Source organism: Panonychus citri, unplaced genomic scaffold (assembly GCF_014898815.1).
Source record: "Panonychus citri isolate SS breed McGregor unplaced genomic scaffold, ASM1489881v1 Contig00123, whole genome shotgun sequence".
Taxonomy (NCBI): domain Eukaryota; kingdom Metazoa; phylum Arthropoda; class Arachnida; order Trombidiformes; family Tetranychidae; genus Panonychus; species Panonychus citri.
In genome coordinates, this window is record NW_026515528.1 from 217,861 (window position 1) to 237,879 (window position 20,019).

A 20,019-nucleotide genomic window follows, 5' to 3' on the forward strand; every position below is an offset into this window, starting at 1 on the left:
ATGTAATATATGAAATGGTTATGGCTGTGAATTCATATTGACTGTTTATCTGATGATTGACGATGCTTTTTATTTCTCATCTTTATCTTCATCATCATCATCATTTTACATTTTCTCCTCTTTCATCTCCAAGGTGAGAAAAAAAAGTGAAGTCTTTAGAAAAAAAAAGAAAAGGAGAGAAAAGAAAAGATTTATTCTTTTCCATCATCATCATCTTTTCCATCCATCAGTATGCACTCATTGTTATCCACCACCAACACCACCACCTCATCTTCCTCCTCCTCCTCTTCATCCTCCTACTTTTTTACTCACACACACAGGTAAATGTAGGTGAGAGCATGAGATGTATGTATGTATTATTATATGGAAACTGATGATTACCTGGAAAGATTATAAAATGAATTATATGGTAAATTAAATGAACCCATTGTTATACTCACTTTTCTCATCATTTTCTTATCTCCATCCTCATCCTTTACATGTTTTTTATTACCTTTACCCTTGGGGCTTAATATGATTTTCTTGTTAAATTACTTTACACAATATTGTAAACATATACTACTACTACTATGTGGATGTTAAATTGAATGTTTAACAAATTGTAAAAAATTGTTTCTCTTTTCAAAATTAAATCTCAATTGTAATTCAATTGTAATTTTCTGTTTATGATACTCTTCATATCATCCAATGGTTACTATTACATTGTAGATTATTATTATCATTGGTAACAATCAATTTCTTTTGGTGAATCACAATTGATTAGATTTCAATTGTAATCTAATATTGGCAATCTCTTTTCACCAATAGTTTCCTTGTTTCTTTTACCATCAAATCATATGTTTACTTTTCTTGTTGATTGTTGATAAGTTCGTGTACATTATCAACATTGTTGATTGTTGTTGATACTTTTCTTGATTGAGATTGAAGTAAATCAATGGACAAATTGATATGGTGATTATCATTACACAATTCTGATTGTTTCATCATCTTAATAAGAGATGAATAAGTTTTCAGTTTGAAAAATATTGATGATAATGATTAATGATTTTCACTCAATTATCCATGATTAGTGACAATTAATCAATTACTCTCTCTCTCTCTCTCTCTCTCTATTGTATTGTTTTAATTTAATCAAATTTAACGGTTCTTTTTGTTTGGTTTGTGACAATTACTCATTATTATTATATCATTTCAAACGGAAACTCATGAGGAGACATAAAAAAAGTTCATTGAGAACATTATTTCTTCCGGTTCTTCCAGTTAATTCATTTATTATCATCAATGGTGTTTCTCATGATAATGTTTCTTCATCTTCATTGAAGATGATGATTATCATGATGATTTCCTCTTCTGTCTATCTGATACTTTAGTTGTTCATATTATCAGCATGTATCAACATGTCAACAGAGATTTAAAATGATGATGATGATGATAACTTTAATTGTCTTCTTAAATTATCCTCCATCTTAATCACAATCAATATTGTCCAGAAAAAATATTCCTATTGAAACTTAATTGCAACCAAAGCAATTTGTTAATCTGCTTTCTGTTAATTTGTCATTCTCATGCGATAATGATAATTTATTTATCACAATTAAATTGAACAATTAATACTACTCAGTGTTAAATTGTCAACCTTAATTTAATTCAATTTGATCATTTTTTTCCCTATTCTTTATTATAACAAAATGATCTTACTCTCTAATGGTTAACTGTTAATTTGATTGTTTAATTGTTTAGTATTTACAATTGAAAGTGACACTGGTTGATAATGAAGACTAATGATTATCATGTTAGCTAATTGTTAATTGTGTTTGTTTTATTATAATTCCTTCAAAGTTCATTAATTTCAATTTAATTATAATTTAATTTAATTCAATTGACTCTTGTTTCCTTATTGTTATTATAATATTATTACTAGTTGATAATTAAGTGGTTTAAATAAACAATCAGGTTGAGAAAAAAGGAGCAAAATTAAACTTTAAAACTGATTAACAATTAAAAATTTGACTGATGATCAGGGAAAAGTTATCGAAGTACAATTAAGTTAATGATTAATTAGATGACTAACTATCTGTTCAATTCTTGATTCTCATCTTCTTCTTAGTATCTAATTGAGCTTAGAAAACTTGTCAATGATGCCAAGTTAATGAAGATAATAAATCAGTGTACCAACAATTAGCATGAGAAAAGTAAATTGTAATCATGATGATGGTGAAAATAATGTTTTGATTAAAGAGAAAAGGAAACAATTAATATAATAAAAGAGATTGAATTAAAAAGTTTGATGATATTAACCAAAGAGATGGAGATGAAGATGAAGATGAGGATGAGGATGATAAGCTTGATGATGAACATCATCCACGTTTAGTAAATAAACATTGACTCAAACACTTAACTTGATTTGAGCTCTTTGACTCGTATTCATCTTTGTATCATCCTCATCATTTGATTATGACTTTGGTGAATGAAGAAGATAGAAAGAGAAAGTAAATCCAGAGAGAGAGAGAGAGAGATGTCCCAAGATGCTGGTTAAATCTCCCATAAAATATTTCTCATCCTCCCTCAGCATCATCATCATCTTTTTCTTCCTCCTCTTCATTTTCTCATTCTTTTGCCTGTTCATTTTTTCTTCTTCTTCTTTGCAATATTATCATGAGAAGACATATTTCATCATGACCTGATGGTTTACTCACTTTATTTTTATCTTCATCTCCTCCCTTTTCATATAATCATCATCTTGATCCATTCAGAATTGGTTATCCCATTATAATGACAAATTACAGTGATTACCGGAGACTGGATAACATCGCCTTTTATTATCACTTTTTCACTCTCTTTCTCTCATCCTCATCGAACACACTCAACATGTTCATCATCCTCATCATCTCATCAACTTCATCTCTATCTCTATCCCTTGTTCTTGGCTATTATCATCCTTCATCCTTCTGGTCATCATCAACCAATCAACCTGAAAATCTTATCCTCTCTCTCTCTCTCTCTCTCTCTCTAGATGACTTGTTAAACTTTCCTTCATCATAATCATCTTAAACTAGTAAAAGTTGATGATGATAATGATGATATCCCTCCTCCGCATCCTCCTCCCTGGTTAAATCACTATTATCATCCCATTAAACTTTATCCTCATCATCAGATGAACAAACCTTGTAACATAAAATTTTGACAAGCATCATTTTTATTGATAAACCTTTTTTTTATTTCATCATTTACTTGATTTAAATTGAGGTAAACACAATCAAAATCAGATTCTTGACTTTTTACCATCAGCATCATCATCATCATTTGCCTTTCCTTTTATAATCATGAATGTAAAATGATTGTTGTTGAATATGATTACTTATTTTTTTTATATTCAACAATCATCATCATAATGATGTGACTGTTTTCAATGGGTTTTACTTGTAATTCACTGATGATGATAAATAAAAAAAAGAGGAGCCAAGAGATGATGAAAATGATAAAAGTAATCACTGGCAACAGAATAGGGAGTAAATTAAATGAAGTAAAAGTTTGTAAATAATGAAAGTGATGAGGATAAGAAAGGATTAGTTATAAGGATGAAAGAGGAAGATGATGAGGATAAATTTGGCACCTAAGATGAGAAAGACTGATGAGAGAGGGAGAAGATGATAAAATTGATGAAGCTCAATTAATTTTGTGTAACTTGTCCAAAAGACTTTTTTAACCTCATTTTTTATCTTCTTCTTCCTCCTTCTCATCATCACTCATCTTCATATTGAAGAGAGAGAGAGAGAGAGAGAGAGAGAGAGATGATAAACCGAACTTTTTTGCTCAATTAATCGATTTTCCGATTTTCATCAATCAATTTTGTTTTTCTCTGTGACAGAAAAAAATAAATGTCAATCTATTGTTGTTGTAATAATTTCAATCGACTTGAATTCACTTCAATCAATTTATTTTCTTGTCTTAATTAATCATTCATATTTCTTTTTGTTTTCGATTGTAAGATTGATTGTGATTAATTTATTATATTTTGATGATTAGAATTGATTTGAATCATTTAGTTGTTGATTTTTATTCTGGGAAGAGAGAAGAAAGTTTCTTTTGAATCTCATTGATTCTAGAAGGTGAGATTAATTGTTATTTGTTAATAATAATCCAAGTTGATAACTAATATTAACAAAAATATACAGTTAATTGTTGAACTTAATTGTGTGTGTTTGTATTTGTTTGTATTTTTTGAGAGTTTTTGTTTGTTAGCAAAAATGATTAAATAAATAATCAAATAATTGACAGGTAATTTAACAGGTAAATTAGCTTATATTTTTTACCGCCTTCCCTTTTTAATAGTAAAGCTTTGAAACATATCAATTACTATCAATTTATCATAATGTAATTTAAAGTTGATCTTAATATTTGTTTCTCTTAATTGTCTTAATTTCTTGCATTAATTTACATTATATATTTGGTTGAGAAGGTGGTGATTGTAGCAGTGGCTTAGTTGGTGATCAGTGGATTGTGCTGATGATTAAACCTTTTCCCTTAATTTGATAATCACCAGAATTTCAAATACATTTAAGCTTTAATTGTTTCTCAAGGCAGTATGGGTGGACCAAGGCGTCCGGTATATGGTCCATAAGGGGGATAATGCATATTTAATTGGGATCCAGGGGGTGGTTTGTGCATCGGTCCAGTTAAACCATTAGTTAAGGTGCTCAATGGAGATCCATTGTTGGTTAAAGATTTGTACGGATGATAACGATTAACTGGATCGAAAGCAGTTCGCCTTAAACCAGCAATTGGACTGGTTAACATGGGATCAAGATGCGGATATTGACCGAGAAAGGCAAGCGCTGAAACGGAGGTTGGATCAGAGGAGGTGTGATTGCGAAGGTGTTGATGTAACTCTTCTGAAGAGGTAAACCTTTTACCACAATAGGTATTACCTATCATCCAACTGCAAATATTGGGTTTACCGTTAGCATTTGAAGCAGCGGCGGCAGCAGCAGCGGCTGATGTTGCATGTGGTGAATTGGCTGATGATGTAGGTGGATTTCCAGGGTGATGATGTTGATGGTGTTGGTGTTGTTGATGTTGATGATGGGGAGGAGGTGGGTAGAATGCATTACCAGGTAAGTAGCCGTTTGCTTGAAGAGCGGCTATTTGATGGCTCATTGATGTTGTCATTTGAGATGTAACATGTGAACATTGGGTACATCCGGCTGGACAAGCTGATACCTGATGATGACCTAACACATTGGCGGCTGCATTAAACCGACATCCAGCACAAAAAGGGTCTCGGCACATACTTGGCGAATGACAGTGTCCAGCAACTGCGGCAGCAACAGCGGCCACTGAAGCTGGATCATAACCAGTTGGCGGTGGTGGTGGAAGGCCAAGATATGGTGAGAGCGAAGGGTATGGTACATATTTCGAGACATTATCTACAGTTAATGAGTGCGGTGTCGATGATTGTTGATGGGGAGGTAAACAACCATTGCAATTGGAGCCTTTTGATGGCGATGAACGATTAACATGAGCAGTTGAAGTTGAAGTTGTATTTGAAGATGTACAGTTTGTAGATGATGTCGATGATGTGGTTGATGATGATGAAGAGGATGGTGAAATGATATTAGACACATTTGATGAAGATGAACTTTTTACATTCTCCCGTTTGTTTAAACAATTTGATTCATAGGTTTTAGAAACACTTTCACTATTATTATTATTATTGATATAATGTTTACTATTATTATTATTATGTACTCGATTTTTGTTATCACTATCGTGTACCGATGATGTTGAGCGGATTCTTGTTTCATCAGGACACTTTTTTTTACTGATAATATGATCTTCATATGGCTTAAATGAGCATCCATTTGACTCACTATTACTAATGGTTGTTACATTATTCCCAATGTAACTGCCAGTAGATGAAGATGATGAATGATTTGATGCTGTAGAAACGTTAATATTAACATTGTGTACTGAATTATTATTACTATTGATGGTGTTGTTGTTGTTGGTGGTGGTGGTGTTTGATCCGGTCACTGAATTGGCACTGGTTCGACTTGTTGGTGTAACAGGGGTTGCATTTCGCAAAGGTGATACAGATAAACGACAAGAATCATTGTTTTTACGTGAAGAAGATTCAATTGAAGAAGATGAAGAAGAAGATAGGGATGATGAAGATGAGGATGAATTATTTGACGATTTAACATGGTCAATAGACGATTTGGCCAATTTACTTGTAGTTGTATCCACACCAATGTTTCGACAAGTTTCTGCTAAAAGTGCCAAAGGACTTTTACCTTCGTCATACTAAATGAAAGGGAATATTGGAAAGTAACAAAAGAAAAGCAATAAATTTAAAAAAAATGTCACACATTTAGAGTAATTGATTTGAAAGTAATAAAATTTAGATCTACACAATAAAAGAGGCCAATTTGGCACTAATCTTAATTTATATAACTATTAAATTTGAGCTTAATTTTAACATTCTAACTCGAACAATTTAATCACCTAGTCAATTTTTTGATTGTCTGTCATGATAGATAAATCAAAATAATATAATAAAGTGAAGGAAAAAAAAGAGGAAAAAGCAAATTGAAGAAAATGGCAAAGGTAAAAACAGTCAGAATGAACAAAGAGAAGAGAAAATTATCAACTCACCCGAAATTCGGATTGAACGAAATTGGTTGTTGATGACATGTATCCAAAATGACTAATATAATAATTCACTAAATGGTTTTAAATATAAATTAAGAATCCAGAATTTTGTAAAATCCCAAAAAGAAGAGCCAAAAAATTGTGAATGATAGAAGCGAAAATGAAATACAAGAGGAGAGAGAGAGAGACCAGAGGAAGTTTGAATATGGAAAAAACAAAATGAAGAATAGAATTTCCAATAAGTGTTGATTTAGAAAAGAAGAGAAATTAAATTAAAACATAATTTAGGTATCACATTGATGATTAAAAGATTTTGGTGGCGACGAGAAAATAAAAACACTTTCTGTTAGAAGAGATGAAGAGAATAGAAGAAAAAAAAATTCTATTCTCATCAGAATGTGAGAAGAGAATAAAAATGATTTTATAAACCCAAAGAGATTAAAGAGAAAAAGAGAAAAAGAGAGAGAGAGAATAGTTTGAATATAGAAAATTAGTGTGAGTGAGAAAGAGAGACACACAATTAAAAAACACTCAGAACATAATGTGAGATGTAATTAAAATAACAAGAATAAAAAAGATCAAAAAAACGATCCAAACAACAATAGAGGTGACAAAATTTCCTTTCCTTAACCAGATCTCGACAATGACTAACAATCAACTGAATTAGTTTCTCTCAATAAGGTTAACCTTTTTCTCTCTCTTTCTCTCTCTTGGTCGATCTTTTCTTCTATTCTTCTGCTGCCATCTAGCGACTTAGAATGTAACCCAAATCAGGTGATTTCGTTTTGAGAAGAACATACAAATTCCCAATGTTTTGATTTCTATTTTTATCAAATTACATTTTCTTAATTGTTTTTAACTTGGTTTTCCACTTTCTACATAATTAGTTAATTGTTTTCTCTTCTCCTTAATTTACTTGTCATTATCAAGTGAAAGATAAACACGTTGAGTATCTATTTCAAGTCTAATTTTGTGTTCTTTTGGTTTTAATATTTTTCTCTACAAAATCAGAGAGCCTAAAGATAATTTTACCACAATTAACTAATTGTTTATTGTTTGTTTTCGTTTTCTTGTTACAGATTAACTTGTCCATTTTGTTAAATTGTTTGGCCATTGGTGATCTATGAAAGAAATTCGATTATCTCTATCAACAAATTTTCGTTACAATTTCTAATTATTTCCTTAATTTTGGTCCAGGTGACTTTTGTTTTTCTACTTGATTTTATATAAGATTAACGGATAATCAATACTAATTGTCATGGAAAACTAATCATCAGTTCCTGTTGAAATTCTGATTGATTGTTGGTTTAACTCGTAATCTAAATTTTTGAAGATTATCTCAATATCTTCCAATTCGATCAATTTATCCAGTTCATTATCCATGGATAAAAGTCACTTGGAGATTTATATTCACCTCAATCATTAGGTTTTCGGCTCGATCATCACAACTTATCAATTAGAATTCTGATGACTTAAAATTTCAAATCTTTGCGCTACTTAAAAGAAAGAGAAATAATTTCCCTCTTATCGTTTGTGCTTCTTTTTGTCTTTCTTCTTGAGAAGATTCTTAATCATCGTTCTGTCCTGAAGAGTTTAATTACAATGTGACCAAATGATAATTGTTACAAATTCTCAATCTGAATATTCCTCGTGTTCAATAATCCATTGGATTAGCGTTTGTCTTCTAGTCTATTCAAAAATACTTTGGTATAGTTTTCTTATTGTATTATCAACCAATTAATCACCGTAATAATTGATAACTTGGAGAGATCAATCAATGGAATTGTAGTCAAGCCAATTATTATCAGAGATTTTCTTGATGAGAAATCAGCTAACAAGCAATTAAACTATTATTATCTCTGTTTGACTTAATCTTTTTGATTAAATGTTACTTTTTTCCTGGTTTATTGGAACTCTAACCCATTTGATAAACAATAACTCGTGAATGACATGGCTTTCAAAACCAATTTAGATACATGGTATTGGAATCCGAACATCATTTCTCAAGAAAGTAAGTCTTTAAATCCATAATTAATTCGATTAAAATTAATTTTCTCTTCTAATTACTCTTACAGATAATCCATGTTTACATGATGAAAATTATGCTCTGATTGTACTTAATCATGGATTAGATGATCTTAATACGAAGCAAGTTAACCATTTTGATCGTTTATGGAATTCAGGTAAATTGTTTACAGATTATTTCTCTGATTAACTCAATTGAAACGTAACTAAATCAATTACCTCGATCTAATGGATCTTATTGTTTCATTTAGCTAAATTTAGACTATCAGTTGACGGTGGAACCAATAATCTAATTGATCTTGGCGATTCTTATATTCCTGATTGTATTTCTGGTGATTTTGATTCAATTAAAGAATCAACTTTAAACCATTTCAAAAAATTGGTAAGTACGATTGTTAAAAACTTCAATAATCGTCTAATATAATAAACAATTAAGTTTAGAATCAGTTAGTTATGATTATGGAAACGATAATAAAACAAAATAAATGACCTTCTCCATAGACCATAAATTCAGAGATTGGTTAAGTTAATTACTATTATTTTATTGTTTTACGTAAAAACCTAATAGCTATAACAATGAACAATTTAACTTATCGTTATACGTGGTGATCACTAAAAAACCGGACCAAACTCATCTAGCCCTTTGTTAATAGTTGCGAGTTGAATTAGTGATAAACGTTAATTGTTTTATGATTATTTCAAGTTTTATAATTCTCATAGTGATTGTTTCAAATTGAACATTAGTTTATGATGAATTAATCATCAAATTAGTTTTATAAATCGATTGTAATTTACACTAATTGTTTGTTTGTTTTTTTGTTTTCTTTCAGAAAGTTGAGATAATCAAGACAATTGATCAAGATCATATCGATTTTATGAAATCCTTATTTATTTTGAGTGAGAAAATCAATTCCAAGATATTAAAGATTGATTATATTATCGTTATTTGGCAAATCACCCATCGTATTGATCAAACATTTGCAAATATCAGTGCTCTTTATAAATGGTATCGAATGGTCAACCAATGTCCAATTTTCCTTCTCGATATCAAAGGTTCACTTTCATGGTTACTACCAAAAGTAAGTATTGATCTAAATTAACTCAATTAAAGGCTAATTTTTTTCTTTTATTTCTTCTCCAGGGTAATCATGAAATAATCAGCAACAAAGTTTCCAATTGGTGTTCATTGGTTCCGTTTGCTGGAGACACAAGAATATCATCAAGTGGATTAATGTATAATATGGATAAACTAATCCTCTCATTCAACGTCATCCTAAGTACATCAAATAAATTGGATAAGTCAATGGACAAAGTGACCTTACAGGTTGACGATAAACCAGTCTTATGGTCTCAAGAATTACTTGTTTAAACACTTATTTATCATCACAATTATTGTTAAATCAAAAACTTATTATTATTATTATGTAATAATTGTTAATTATTCACATTTTACTCTGTTAGTAGTTTACGTGGCTTGTTTGATAACTATTACTATTATTTACTATTATTTTTTTTTTCTGTGAAAAAAATTATGACAATTTCAGGGTTAATTTAATCAAGTAAATTAAGAGGAAAGATTAATCATGTTTACATTATGTATCATGGAATTTGATATTCTCTTGTTGAGAAAAGAATTGAGTAAATAAGAACGAAACAAAATCAATTGATAATAATAATTTTAATCATAAATAGATTTCTGTGAATGATTGCATTGATTTAGTTATATTCATCAACTGAACTTGATGCTAAGTCATTTGTTTGTAACTCTCGATGTTTATTATAAATGAGATGAAACATTAAAATGAATTTAAAATTAAATCAATGACTTTGCGATTTTCCGATTTCACCACTAAGGTACCTTTACTTTAAGCTTGTATTTTGTTTATAATGTGAGAGAGTCTGTGTATGTGTGTAGTTGAAGTAAAGTTAAAGTAAAGGGAAAAGTCTAAATCAGTTGATTGTTTGGGTTAATTGTGGTTGGAAAAATAAACAGTCTAAACAAGGTTACATAGGTTTTAGTCTCTTTTTTTTTCGACACTTTTCTTTCCTTTGTCGAGATAAATCTTGTTATTCGTCCATTTGGTTAGTCTATCCAATTGTCCTTCTCGATAATCAGAAAAACGAAATGAATTTTTCATTTTTTTTTTCTTCTCTTTTTCTCTTCTTGTATTTTTACTCCCCCTTAATTGTATCATTTGTACAGATCACATTTCAGGTAAGATGTAGGAACAAAACCTTCTTCTTGATCATTGATACGACGAACTCGTGTCCAGCCATCGCCTTGGTCAAGTTCAACAACTTCAAATATTTCACCTTCGCCCATAGGTATGGATCCTTCACTTTGAGCTAAGATAGAATGAGAAAAAAAAAGAAATAATCTCTATTAAAATCTTTCATCATCATAAGTAGTAAGACTTTTCATTCTGTTTATCATCTATCATCCTTGAACATATTTATTTGCTCTTTTCCACCCGAAAAGTAACCATATAAATCTGACAACGTGGCCTCTTTTCTCTCTCTCTCTCACCTTCAAAACCATAGAGAGCTTGAGCTCTGCCGATAGGTGGAAGTAAAGCAGGTTCAAAGTCATCATCTTCATCGATAAACTCGGCTGCAGGGTAATTATAGCTGTTTCCATCAATTTCTTCATTGGGTCTGAAAGAATTTATCAAAAGAGGGAGAAAGAGAGAGAGAGAGAAAGATATTATTAGTGAGTTGAAATTTGAGTCAAGTTAATGAAAATCAGGAATCATCAACATAATATGTACCTCATTCTGAGGTAATAATGAATTTGATGTTGAAATTTGATAAAAACAAAGTTAAATGTTGACATTTTTTCATTTTGAAGTTTTTATCTTATTACAAATTTTTGATTTGATTTGATAACCAAATGAACATAAATTCTTACCCATTAGAGGAAACAGTCTCATCATATTGAGCAATGTTATGGTCATTATTACCACTATCGGTTGTGTCATTTTTATCCGACAATGAGCTGTCAATGGCTTCGTAAGTGTCAATATGATTTGTGGCATCTTTATTATTTGAGTTATGATTATTGTAATGTGTAGGTGTTGATGAAGGTGCTGCTGAAGTTAAACCATTGTCTCGAGTTATTTCCATGTTATTAAGAGTTGAGTTAATTGAAGATGTATTTAAATTTGAATTTGAATCATTCATTGAATTATGATTATCGTGTATGGGTGAAATTTCCTGTTTCTGACTAACACTTGAATCAGATGCGCTCCTTGACAATGAGTCTTCCGATATACTACTCGCTTTAGGTTTACGTACATTGGAGGGAGACCTTTCAGCCATACGACTGGTTCCATTTTGATTAAATTCACTTAAATAACCTTCAAATTTTCTTAATTCATTTTGTAGTTTATCCATTTTTTGACTACTCTCGGAAAGCTTATCCTCCAATGTGGTAGCATCACCGAAATTGTGATTCTGTTCATAAACATGTTTCATCTTCATCAGTCCATCCCTAAAGGGTAACACAGTTAGAGAATAGAAAAACAAAAAAAAAGAATGAAAAAGATAAATTAGTGAATAATGATAATGATTATTATTATTATTAATGATCACCGATAATTATAATGATTAATTTCGTGTGATTAGTTGGATAAATTTTCGTCTGATAATCATCAAGTTTCAATGGAAAAAAAAAATTCAACACAAGATGATAACAGTTAAAATAAAACCGTTAATGAGGATAACAACAATAACCATATAATCAAGTTATATAACCAATCCTATTGAATGATAATCACATGTTGTTAGTTAATTGTTGATGGTCGTTAAAACAATTTCATATCATTTACAAATCATTCAATTGGTTTCAATTCCATATACAGAGTTGTACGATGTAGCTATTTATCAATGGTGGGAGGAGGTTAAAGATTTACGTTTCCATAATTACTGTTAATTAAAAGTAACTCTCTTCCAATGAATATACTTTTTGACAATCACAATGATGATCAAAAGTGATCACCTTTGTGTCAATTACGCACCAAGGATATTAATCATAACTCCTCTGTTTTCACTGAACACTCTGTAATCAAGGATGAAATAATTAGGATCAAATTTAATTCACTCAAAAGTATCATCATCATCATCACAGAAATTGGGAGTTGTTCAATTAAAAAGAGGTATCTTTTAAATGGGGCCAATCAATGGGGCCAATAGCAATCAAAATCAAATAAGATAACAAGTCAACATCATTTTGTTTTTTTTTTGCTTGTTTCATAATCATTATCATCGTCATCATCATCACCATTTGATCATGATAAAAACAAAATAACTGTAATCATAATAATATGAATAAGAAACAATGAAAAGGGTCAATAGTGTTGCTTGGATACATTAAAACTAATCAACAGGTTAACCCTTAATGTTGTGCTTTAAGCAAAAAATGTCCTTAAATCAATTCATTCATAATTAGTTTAACATTAATCAAATTAACAATTGATAAATCTCATTGGACGTGATTTGTGAAATTGAGTTGTTACTGATTAACTTATTGTTAGATTAAAAAATTAAGAGTAATAGTTTTTTTATCCTTCTCTTCACTGTAATCAGTCAATCTTCTTGAATTAATCAAGATTTAGGTGTTGAGATAATTATCAACAACAACAACAATAACAATTTAGTCTGAAAACAACAAAACAACAAGTAAATTAAAACGAAATGATAACGGGAGTTTAACGGGAAAAAGGAAAAGCGGAAGGAAAGAGAGATCAGAATTAAAAGAGAAACAGAAATACAATGAGATGAGAGAGGATAATGGATGATAATGATGATCGAGGCTCATCATTATCACCTTTAACCACTTTCAACTGAATCAAAGATAAAGTGATCATTTGAATATATATTTTGATTAGTTGAATAACAGTAACGTGTTAATTGTGTTTCCAATTAACGATAACAATGTAACAAAGATCAGAAAGTTAATTAGACTAATTAATAAGATTGACCTGTTAGTTTATCTTTTCAGTGGCAAACAAAAAGATCAATTGAAATAAATTGTGTAATTGTCTTAATTGTGATGAAAATAATTGAATGAGAATCAAATGTATCATTAATTGTAAGCAAGAAGAAAAAGAAAAAAGAGAAAGTGAATTCATTTGTAGAAAAAAGAAGATTCAATTCAAAAGATTTGCTAACTTATTGTTATTGTTGTAATTTGTAATTCTCTCAAAGTTGGTAATCGAGTGAATGAAAAACTGGACATGAAGAGGTGAAAATGTATCAGCGAATGATGAAAGAAAAGGTAAATTAAGATTAAATGAGAGAGATAAAAGATGACGATGAGAAAAGATTGTCAGTCAAGCAAATAATGTGCATCTTAAACTTTCAACAAAACCATCAACAAGTAACAATAACAACTTTTTCATGGCATCGAATTGCCAATTCATTTTCTCACATCAACATACAGGGTCATTGATGAAGGATTCATTAAGGATCATGATGATTATAAATGAAATGGATTTGAGGCAAAGGTCAGGGAAGAAGAGGCAAGAGAGAGAGAGAGAGAGAGAGAGAAAAGTAAGAGATGATGAAGATGAAAAGGGGTTTAAGGAAGAGAAAGAGAGAGAAGCAAATTCCAGTGATCATCATCATCAATAACCTGATTGAAGTTAATCATCTGAAAATGATATTATTTTGATGATTAGTGGTACTTTTGCAATTTGTTTTTACAGGTAATGCAATAAAATAATTTAAAAGTTATTAAATCAATTTTTGTGAAACCTTTTATTACACTTTCGCCAGGAACCACACAAACTCAGACACTCACACTAATCTTAAATCGTTATTATCTACTTTTTCATTCTAATTATAATGTTTTTCTATCCTAACTACTTTTTACCTTGGCATCATTTTCTTGTCACTTTATGTTAAATATATCACAAGAGTGACATTTAAACATAAATTGTTGTTGTTGCTACAGTTGACATTATGCTTATGCATGTTGTAGATGTTGATGATGATTATGTGTTGGTGAATTTTAATAAACATAAAATTCATGGTAAGGGTATAAATCTAAATTGAATGATCGAATGTAATTACCAGCATCACCAACATTCAATTGTAATCAGAGTAATGAAAAAAAAAACTAAATTAAAAAAAAAGGCAACATGATGCGTTTGGGTCAGAGTTAATGTGAAAAAATTAACTGAAAAACTACAAACTCAGAGCCAGTTATTAAATTATCATGATACATTCAACATTAGAAGGTAACAATTAACTTAAATTATGACGGAAAGTGGTGATGGCCAGACAATAACGCTAATGGTGATAAAAGAGTTACCTTAGAGCACTAGAGTTTTCCTATCTCATGAGAAATGATAAATTCACAATCAAATTATCAAATATTATCAATTAATTTGAAATTGGATTTTTCGAATTTTTTATCATGATTTTAGTCAGTAAGATAAAATAACTGATTGTAGAAACTAAAATGAAACAATTTCACCTGACTAAATATGATTAAAATTAATTATGAAAGATATGTAATCAGGCATTGAAAGGATGGAATCAAAAATGGAAATAACAAAAGAAACGATTGAAAATGAATCAGAATAAAGGTTGAGGGAGAGAGAGAGAGAGAGAGAAAGAGAAATTCAACCAAATGATGAATTAATTATCACCAGGAGACTAGTCTGAAAATCATTCAACTACTACAAACAGTAATTACCATAAAAAATAATGAACACAAGATTCAAAAAATAGAAAGGGAGAAGATAAGAAAACAATGCTGAAGATACGGTAATGCAAAAATAATTCAACTCATTTGAATAATGGGGGAGATAGTGAAAAATAATAGACACTAACAAGAAATTATCAGATGTGTATTCAGTTATATTCTGAGTTCGGGGTTAGGAAATGGCGAAATCGAGTGCGGTAACCCGATGGCCTGGAATGATAGAGATGATGAAGATGAAGATGGAGAGAGGGGGATAAGCAGAGAAAGGAGGTGATGATGATATTCATGTCTTCTTGTTAAATCCAATTAGTAGAAGTAGTTTTGTGGTATTGAAAGTTGTTCAAGTTGAAGTGATGGCTCTTTTTGAGTTTTGTTGATTGTTGTATTAATATCATTGAAATAATTTCAACATTTGTATACTAAAAACAATCTAATAGATATCCAAGTCCAAACATGATCGTGAGTCGGTCATTGAGATGATGAGAAAGATATAAACACAACAATATCAAAATATATGCATATTATCATATATTTTTTTAAATATACAAACACAGTAAGAAGATGATGAAAACATGATAAATGTGACCATTCACTGAAGATGATCCAAAAAAAATGATTCACGATGTAAGGAAAAACGTTTTTGGCTGACCGGATAGTTGATTGTTCAGTATCCATAATTCAAACTTGCTTGGATGATTTTATGTATGTAATATGTATAAAAGAGACGGATGAATGATGATGACCACTCGTTAAGGGAGAGTAAGACCAGGCCAACAGACCGGTAGGTAGGTAAATCCAAGGATTATGGAGAGATGATGATGATGATGATGATGTGAGCTTATTTACTTGCTAGTTTGGTTCAATGATTATGCGATTGCTTGTATGTTACTGTTGTTGTTGCCTCATTAATGTTGTTTGTTACTGTGTATTATTGTTGATACTTTACACAAGAAGTAAAAAACAGAATAGGGTGCACACACACACAAAATATCTGGTATACATACTTCACAATAAGTCAGGTATATGTAGTTAATATTTAACTAAATATAATGAACTCACTCATTTGAAACTTTCCTTGTTTTTTTTCTCTCTCTCTCTTTTAATAGTGAAAGTAACTTAAAAAATGTAGATTTAAGGTTGATGGATAAAGTAATAAAGGTAATAAAAGTTTTGAGTTACGTTAATTTTACCATTGACATACTAACCTAACATTAGTTTCTTGAACAATTTGAGATTTGATTGAATCAATTTTCTCTGTTAATCGTTTCCTCCTTTGAACTGGTGGTAACTCAGCGTAGTCATCCTTAATATCCTCATTTGATGTCTATGGTGATAATCATTTTTAAAAGATGATTGTTGAGATGAAGTAAAAGTGGAAAATAAAAACAAAAGTTAGTTTCGCAGTGTAAATAACAAGCTAGTAACAGTATTTTCAGGTGAGTGTGTCTAGCAAGTAATTGTGAATATGTGAGGTGTTTTATAAAAAGAAAAGCATATCAATGTATCATGCTTTTAGTGATAAAGACAAAACGTCAAATAAAAAAACCGAAAAGAAATAAAGATACGAGAGAGTAAAAGAGAGAGAGAGAGTGCGGGAAAGAAAAAAAAGAGATGATAGATAAGTTTAAGTAAAGAATAAACGGGATAAGAGATGATAAAGAAAAAGATGAGTATATAAGTAGGTGGAAAAGTAAAAAAGATTCAAGAAAAAAAAACGGTGGTGTGAGAGAGCGATGAGAATAGCATGAAGATGAGCAAGGGTGAAGGTGAGTTGTAACTTGAATTGAAGCAGAAACTTACACAGAATATGATTAAGAGTAGAAGAGAAGACAAGAAGTAGATGATAGAAGAAAAAGAGAAAAGAGAAAAAGATCATTGAGATATTTTGAGATCGTAGAATAATGGATTTGGATAAAGAGAGAGAGAAAGAGATAAATAGATGAGAAAATATAGACGAACATCGATTAACTTGAGCTAAAAATATGAAGAGAAATTACTATGGTTTGAGAAAAGAGAATAGAAAAACGAAAGATTAAGATGACAAATAAGTGTTACCTTATTGGATCCGAAAAGATTGAATAATCCAACTCTTTTTCTTATTTTAAGATTCAGTGTATCTTTACCATGCCTTATGGTTTCAGGTCTCATGCTAATATGATGATAATTTGAGGAGTGATTTGAAATATTGTCACTTAATGGTCTCGGATTGTTAAGATCTTCAAATGGTATATCATCCGGAGGTTCCATTCCAGATTTATAACGTTCTATCACTAAAACACAATCATTACGTCCATCAATTGTTTCAGAGGCAATTATGATTCCTTCTAAACACTTATTAATTATCGGTGTAACTTTTTGCTGTATCACAGCAGTTTCTCTGATAAAATCTTTTATACAGGCTATACGACGTTCCTCCATTGCTTGGAATCTTTGAAAAACCATAGGTAATAGTTCATTATAATGTAACCTTTGATGTTCATTTGCGAGTTGAAGGTATTTGGCATATTCAGTTTTAGATTCTTCACACATTTGACTTTTGGCTGTTGAACTGAGTTTTGCTTTCTCAACTTCAGCTCGGCTAAGATTTAGGTCGGCATCAACCCTTAAAAAATTTTCTTGAGCTTTTTCGGCTTCCCTGTAAGCTTTTTCATAAGATTTTTTGGCTTTGTCCAACTGTGCTAGCGATCCGGCTAACGTGGTCTGGTGTTTTTGTCCCTCATTTAATATCCTTTTACGTTCTTCTTTCATTTCTTTAACCAGTAATGCTATTTGTTTAACTATAACACCCATCATGTTTTCAGCGATTACTTCATGTTGACCAGCGAGATCCGTGATTTCCTGTAGCATCATCATGAAGGCTTTTAAATAGCTGAACCTGTAAGGAGAGGAAAAAAAAGAAGGCAAAGAAAGTGGAGGGAGAGAAAGAGAGGTTAGTAACAAATAGGAAAGAGAGAGAGAGAGAAAGAGAAAGAGAGGATGAAAAAGAGAAGAAAGAAGAGATAGTGATAAATAAAAACAAGATACATGGCTGAAGGGATGAAGAACTGATGAAGGGAGAGAGAGAAAATTGAAGAGGATTGTAAAAGGAAAAAAAAGAGAGAAGGATGCTAATGGACTCACTGTTGGTCTTCTTCATCTTTTTTCTTAAATTGATGATTTTTAACTAGTCTTCTTAATTTTGATGCATATTCCGTCTCGATTGCACATCTTTCTTTAACAAAAGAGCCAAATTTGTCCAAAAATTCAATACCCTTATGAGTATGACAGCTTATATTTTCATATTGATCCTGGAGAAGAAAAAAAAAATGAGACAAGAAAAATTTGAAAAAGGTGACACAAGTTAAAGAGACAGAAAGAAAGAAACAATTGAAAACAGTCAGTCAGAAATTCAGTGATTGTGAGATAAAGAAAAGAGAATAAGAAAAATGAACAACCCGAATAACATTGACAAGAGGAAAAAAAGTAAAATAATCCTAGTAAAAAGTAAGAACCAAAAAAGAAGAAGAAACGAATGAAGCTTCTCTTTTTCTCTATAGCCAACGCCTTATTGGTTTTTTCTTCTTTTTTACCTTACCCTGGGCTAGTGATTCCATTCAACTTACCCATAATTCAACTCCCCAACTCATTGTGGAAAATTGTATATACACACATACACTAGCAACAATTTATCTCTCCGTGATTATACTAATGAGATGTTGAAGTTGTCGTTGTTGTTGATGTTGTTAATTCTTGGTATCCTTTAAAATATACACACATATACACATTCACAGAAAAGCACAAAAATCTGTTGACGGAAAAGGACAAAAAATAATTGATCTTTTATATGATTTAAATCAATTGTTTCCACTTAAAAAGACAACCAATTGTTAATCAAGTTTCAAAATAATCAAACTATCCAGTTAAAAAATAATTAACAATCAAAAATAATTCATTCATTTAAACTAATCTTTAATTAATCAAAATGAATCATTTCATTTCATCAGAAGGTCTCAACAAATAAACAGAACATTCAAGAGGAGATTAAGAGAGACACCTGACGATGAACAAATAAACTATTCGAAAGAAAACAAATGTGTCGCCATCTCTTGTTCATAAACTAATCAAATTCGAGTTGAATTTTCTTTCACTTAAATTGTTTCCGATTTCAACTTGTTAACAGTTTTGATATTTTATTATTAATACATTTGATTATTTGTGTTATTTGATAGTTTTGGATCAATTGAATGTTGATGATTAGTGATGACTTGATTGAAAATTGAATTAGAGTCTCATCTTCTCATTGATAAGTCGAGATCAAAGTTAATTGATGATGAAAATGAAATTTTCGAAAAATTAATCAACTAAATAAAATTAAACTAAAAAATGACATTAATTACGAGGATATCTAATATTGAAATTGGACATTCATTACTTTGATTTCTGACAAAAGTCTTCTGAATAAAAACTTAATACCAAAAGTTTCATGATTGCTCATCAATCATGATTTTACTTTCTGATCGTTATTTAGACAGCTGATTTTGAATAAACATTAATTTTACATGATACAAGTTTTCAGTATAAACTAATTTTCATTAAGTTTGGTCTATGGTAAAGATTAATTTAGATAATTTTAAATTGTTTTTGAAGGCGTAAAA

General features: G+C 30.4%; 3 protein-coding genes across 5 annotated transcripts; 1 reads left to right on the top strand and 2 right to left on the bottom strand.

Annotated features, from left to right (window-relative positions):
• Nucleotides 1-4,291: 4,291 nt before the first annotated feature.
• Nucleotides 4,292-7,298, bottom strand: LOC128390577 (uncharacterized protein DDB_G0271670-like). The gene is made up of 2 exons (XM_053350320.1): nucleotides 6,655-7,298; nucleotides 4,292-6,303 (listed from the first exon to the last, which is right to left on the bottom strand). The coding sequence occupies exons 1-2, from the start codon at nucleotides 6,691-6,693 to the stop codon at nucleotides 4,576-4,578; spliced, it is 1,767 nt and encodes a 588-aa protein (XP_053206295.1). The 5' UTR covers nucleotides 6,694-7,298; the 3' UTR covers nucleotides 4,292-4,575.
• Nucleotides 7,299-7,451: 153 nt separating this feature from the next.
• LOC128390578 (thiamin pyrophosphokinase 1-like) lies at nucleotides 7,452-10,096 on the top strand. 2 transcript variants are annotated; one of them, XM_053350322.1, is made up of 6 exons: nucleotides 7,452-7,595; nucleotides 7,731-8,662; nucleotides 8,727-8,834; nucleotides 8,928-9,058; nucleotides 9,507-9,755; nucleotides 9,818-10,096. In XM_053350322.1, exons 2-6 carry the CDS (start codon nucleotides 8,602-8,604, stop codon nucleotides 10,043-10,045), a joined length of 777 nt encoding a protein of 258 aa, XP_053206297.1. In that variant the 5' UTR covers nucleotides 7,452-7,595; nucleotides 7,731-8,601; the 3' UTR covers nucleotides 10,046-10,096. The 2 variants fall into 2 exon arrangements, with proteins under 2 accessions (XP_053206297.1, XP_053206296.1); XM_053350321.1 differs by having other exon boundaries at nucleotides 7,464-8,662.
• Nucleotides 10,097-10,335: 239 nt separating this feature from the next.
• On the bottom strand, nucleotides 10,336-19,375 carry LOC128390575 (formin-binding protein 1-like). 2 transcript variants are annotated; one of them, XM_053350319.1, is made up of 7 exons: nucleotides 18,988-19,375; nucleotides 18,506-18,672; nucleotides 17,441-18,260; nucleotides 16,591-16,688; nucleotides 11,585-12,166; nucleotides 11,204-11,331; nucleotides 10,336-11,022 (listed from the first exon to the last, which is right to left on the bottom strand). In XM_053350319.1, the coding sequence occupies exons 1-7, from the start codon at nucleotides 19,009-19,011 to the stop codon at nucleotides 10,868-10,870; spliced, it is 1,974 nt and encodes a 657-aa protein (XP_053206294.1). In that variant the 5' UTR covers nucleotides 19,012-19,375; the 3' UTR covers nucleotides 10,336-10,867. The 2 variants fall into 2 exon arrangements, with proteins under 2 accessions (XP_053206294.1, XP_053206293.1); XM_053350318.1 differs by having other exon boundaries at nucleotides 16,591-16,709; nucleotides 18,988-19,374.
• Nucleotides 19,376-20,019: the final 644 nt, after the last annotated feature.

Coding starts and splice junctions, on each gene's coding strand:
- LOC128390577 (XM_053350320.1), bottom strand. CDS start 6,693: ATGTCATCAACAACCAATTTCGTTCAATCCGAATTTCGG. Junction 6,304..6,654: donor TCGTTCAATCCGAATTTCGG/GTGAGTTGATAA, acceptor CCTTTCATTTAG/TATGACGAAGGTAAAAGTCC.
- LOC128390578 (XM_053350322.1), top strand. CDS start 8,602: ATGGCTTTCAAAACCAATTTAGATACATGGTATTGGAATCCGAACATC. Junction 8,663..8,726: donor GAACATCATTTCTCAAGAAA/GTAAGTCTTTAA, acceptor TTACTCTTACAG/ATAATCCATGTTTACATGAT. Junction 9,059..9,506: donor TAAACCATTTCAAAAAATTG/GTAAGTACGATT, acceptor GTTTTCTTTCAG/AAAGTTGAGATAATCAAGAC.
- LOC128390575 (XM_053350318.1), bottom strand. CDS start 19,011: ATGAGTTGGGGAGTTGAATTATGG. Junction 18,673..18,987: donor GTTGGGGAGTTGAATTATGG/GTAAGTTGAATG, acceptor TTTCTTCTCCAG/GATCAATATGAAAATATAAG. Junction 12,167..16,590: donor GTTCAAGAAACTAATGTTAG/GTTAGTATGTCA, acceptor GTTACCCTTTAG/GGATGGACTGATGAAGATGA.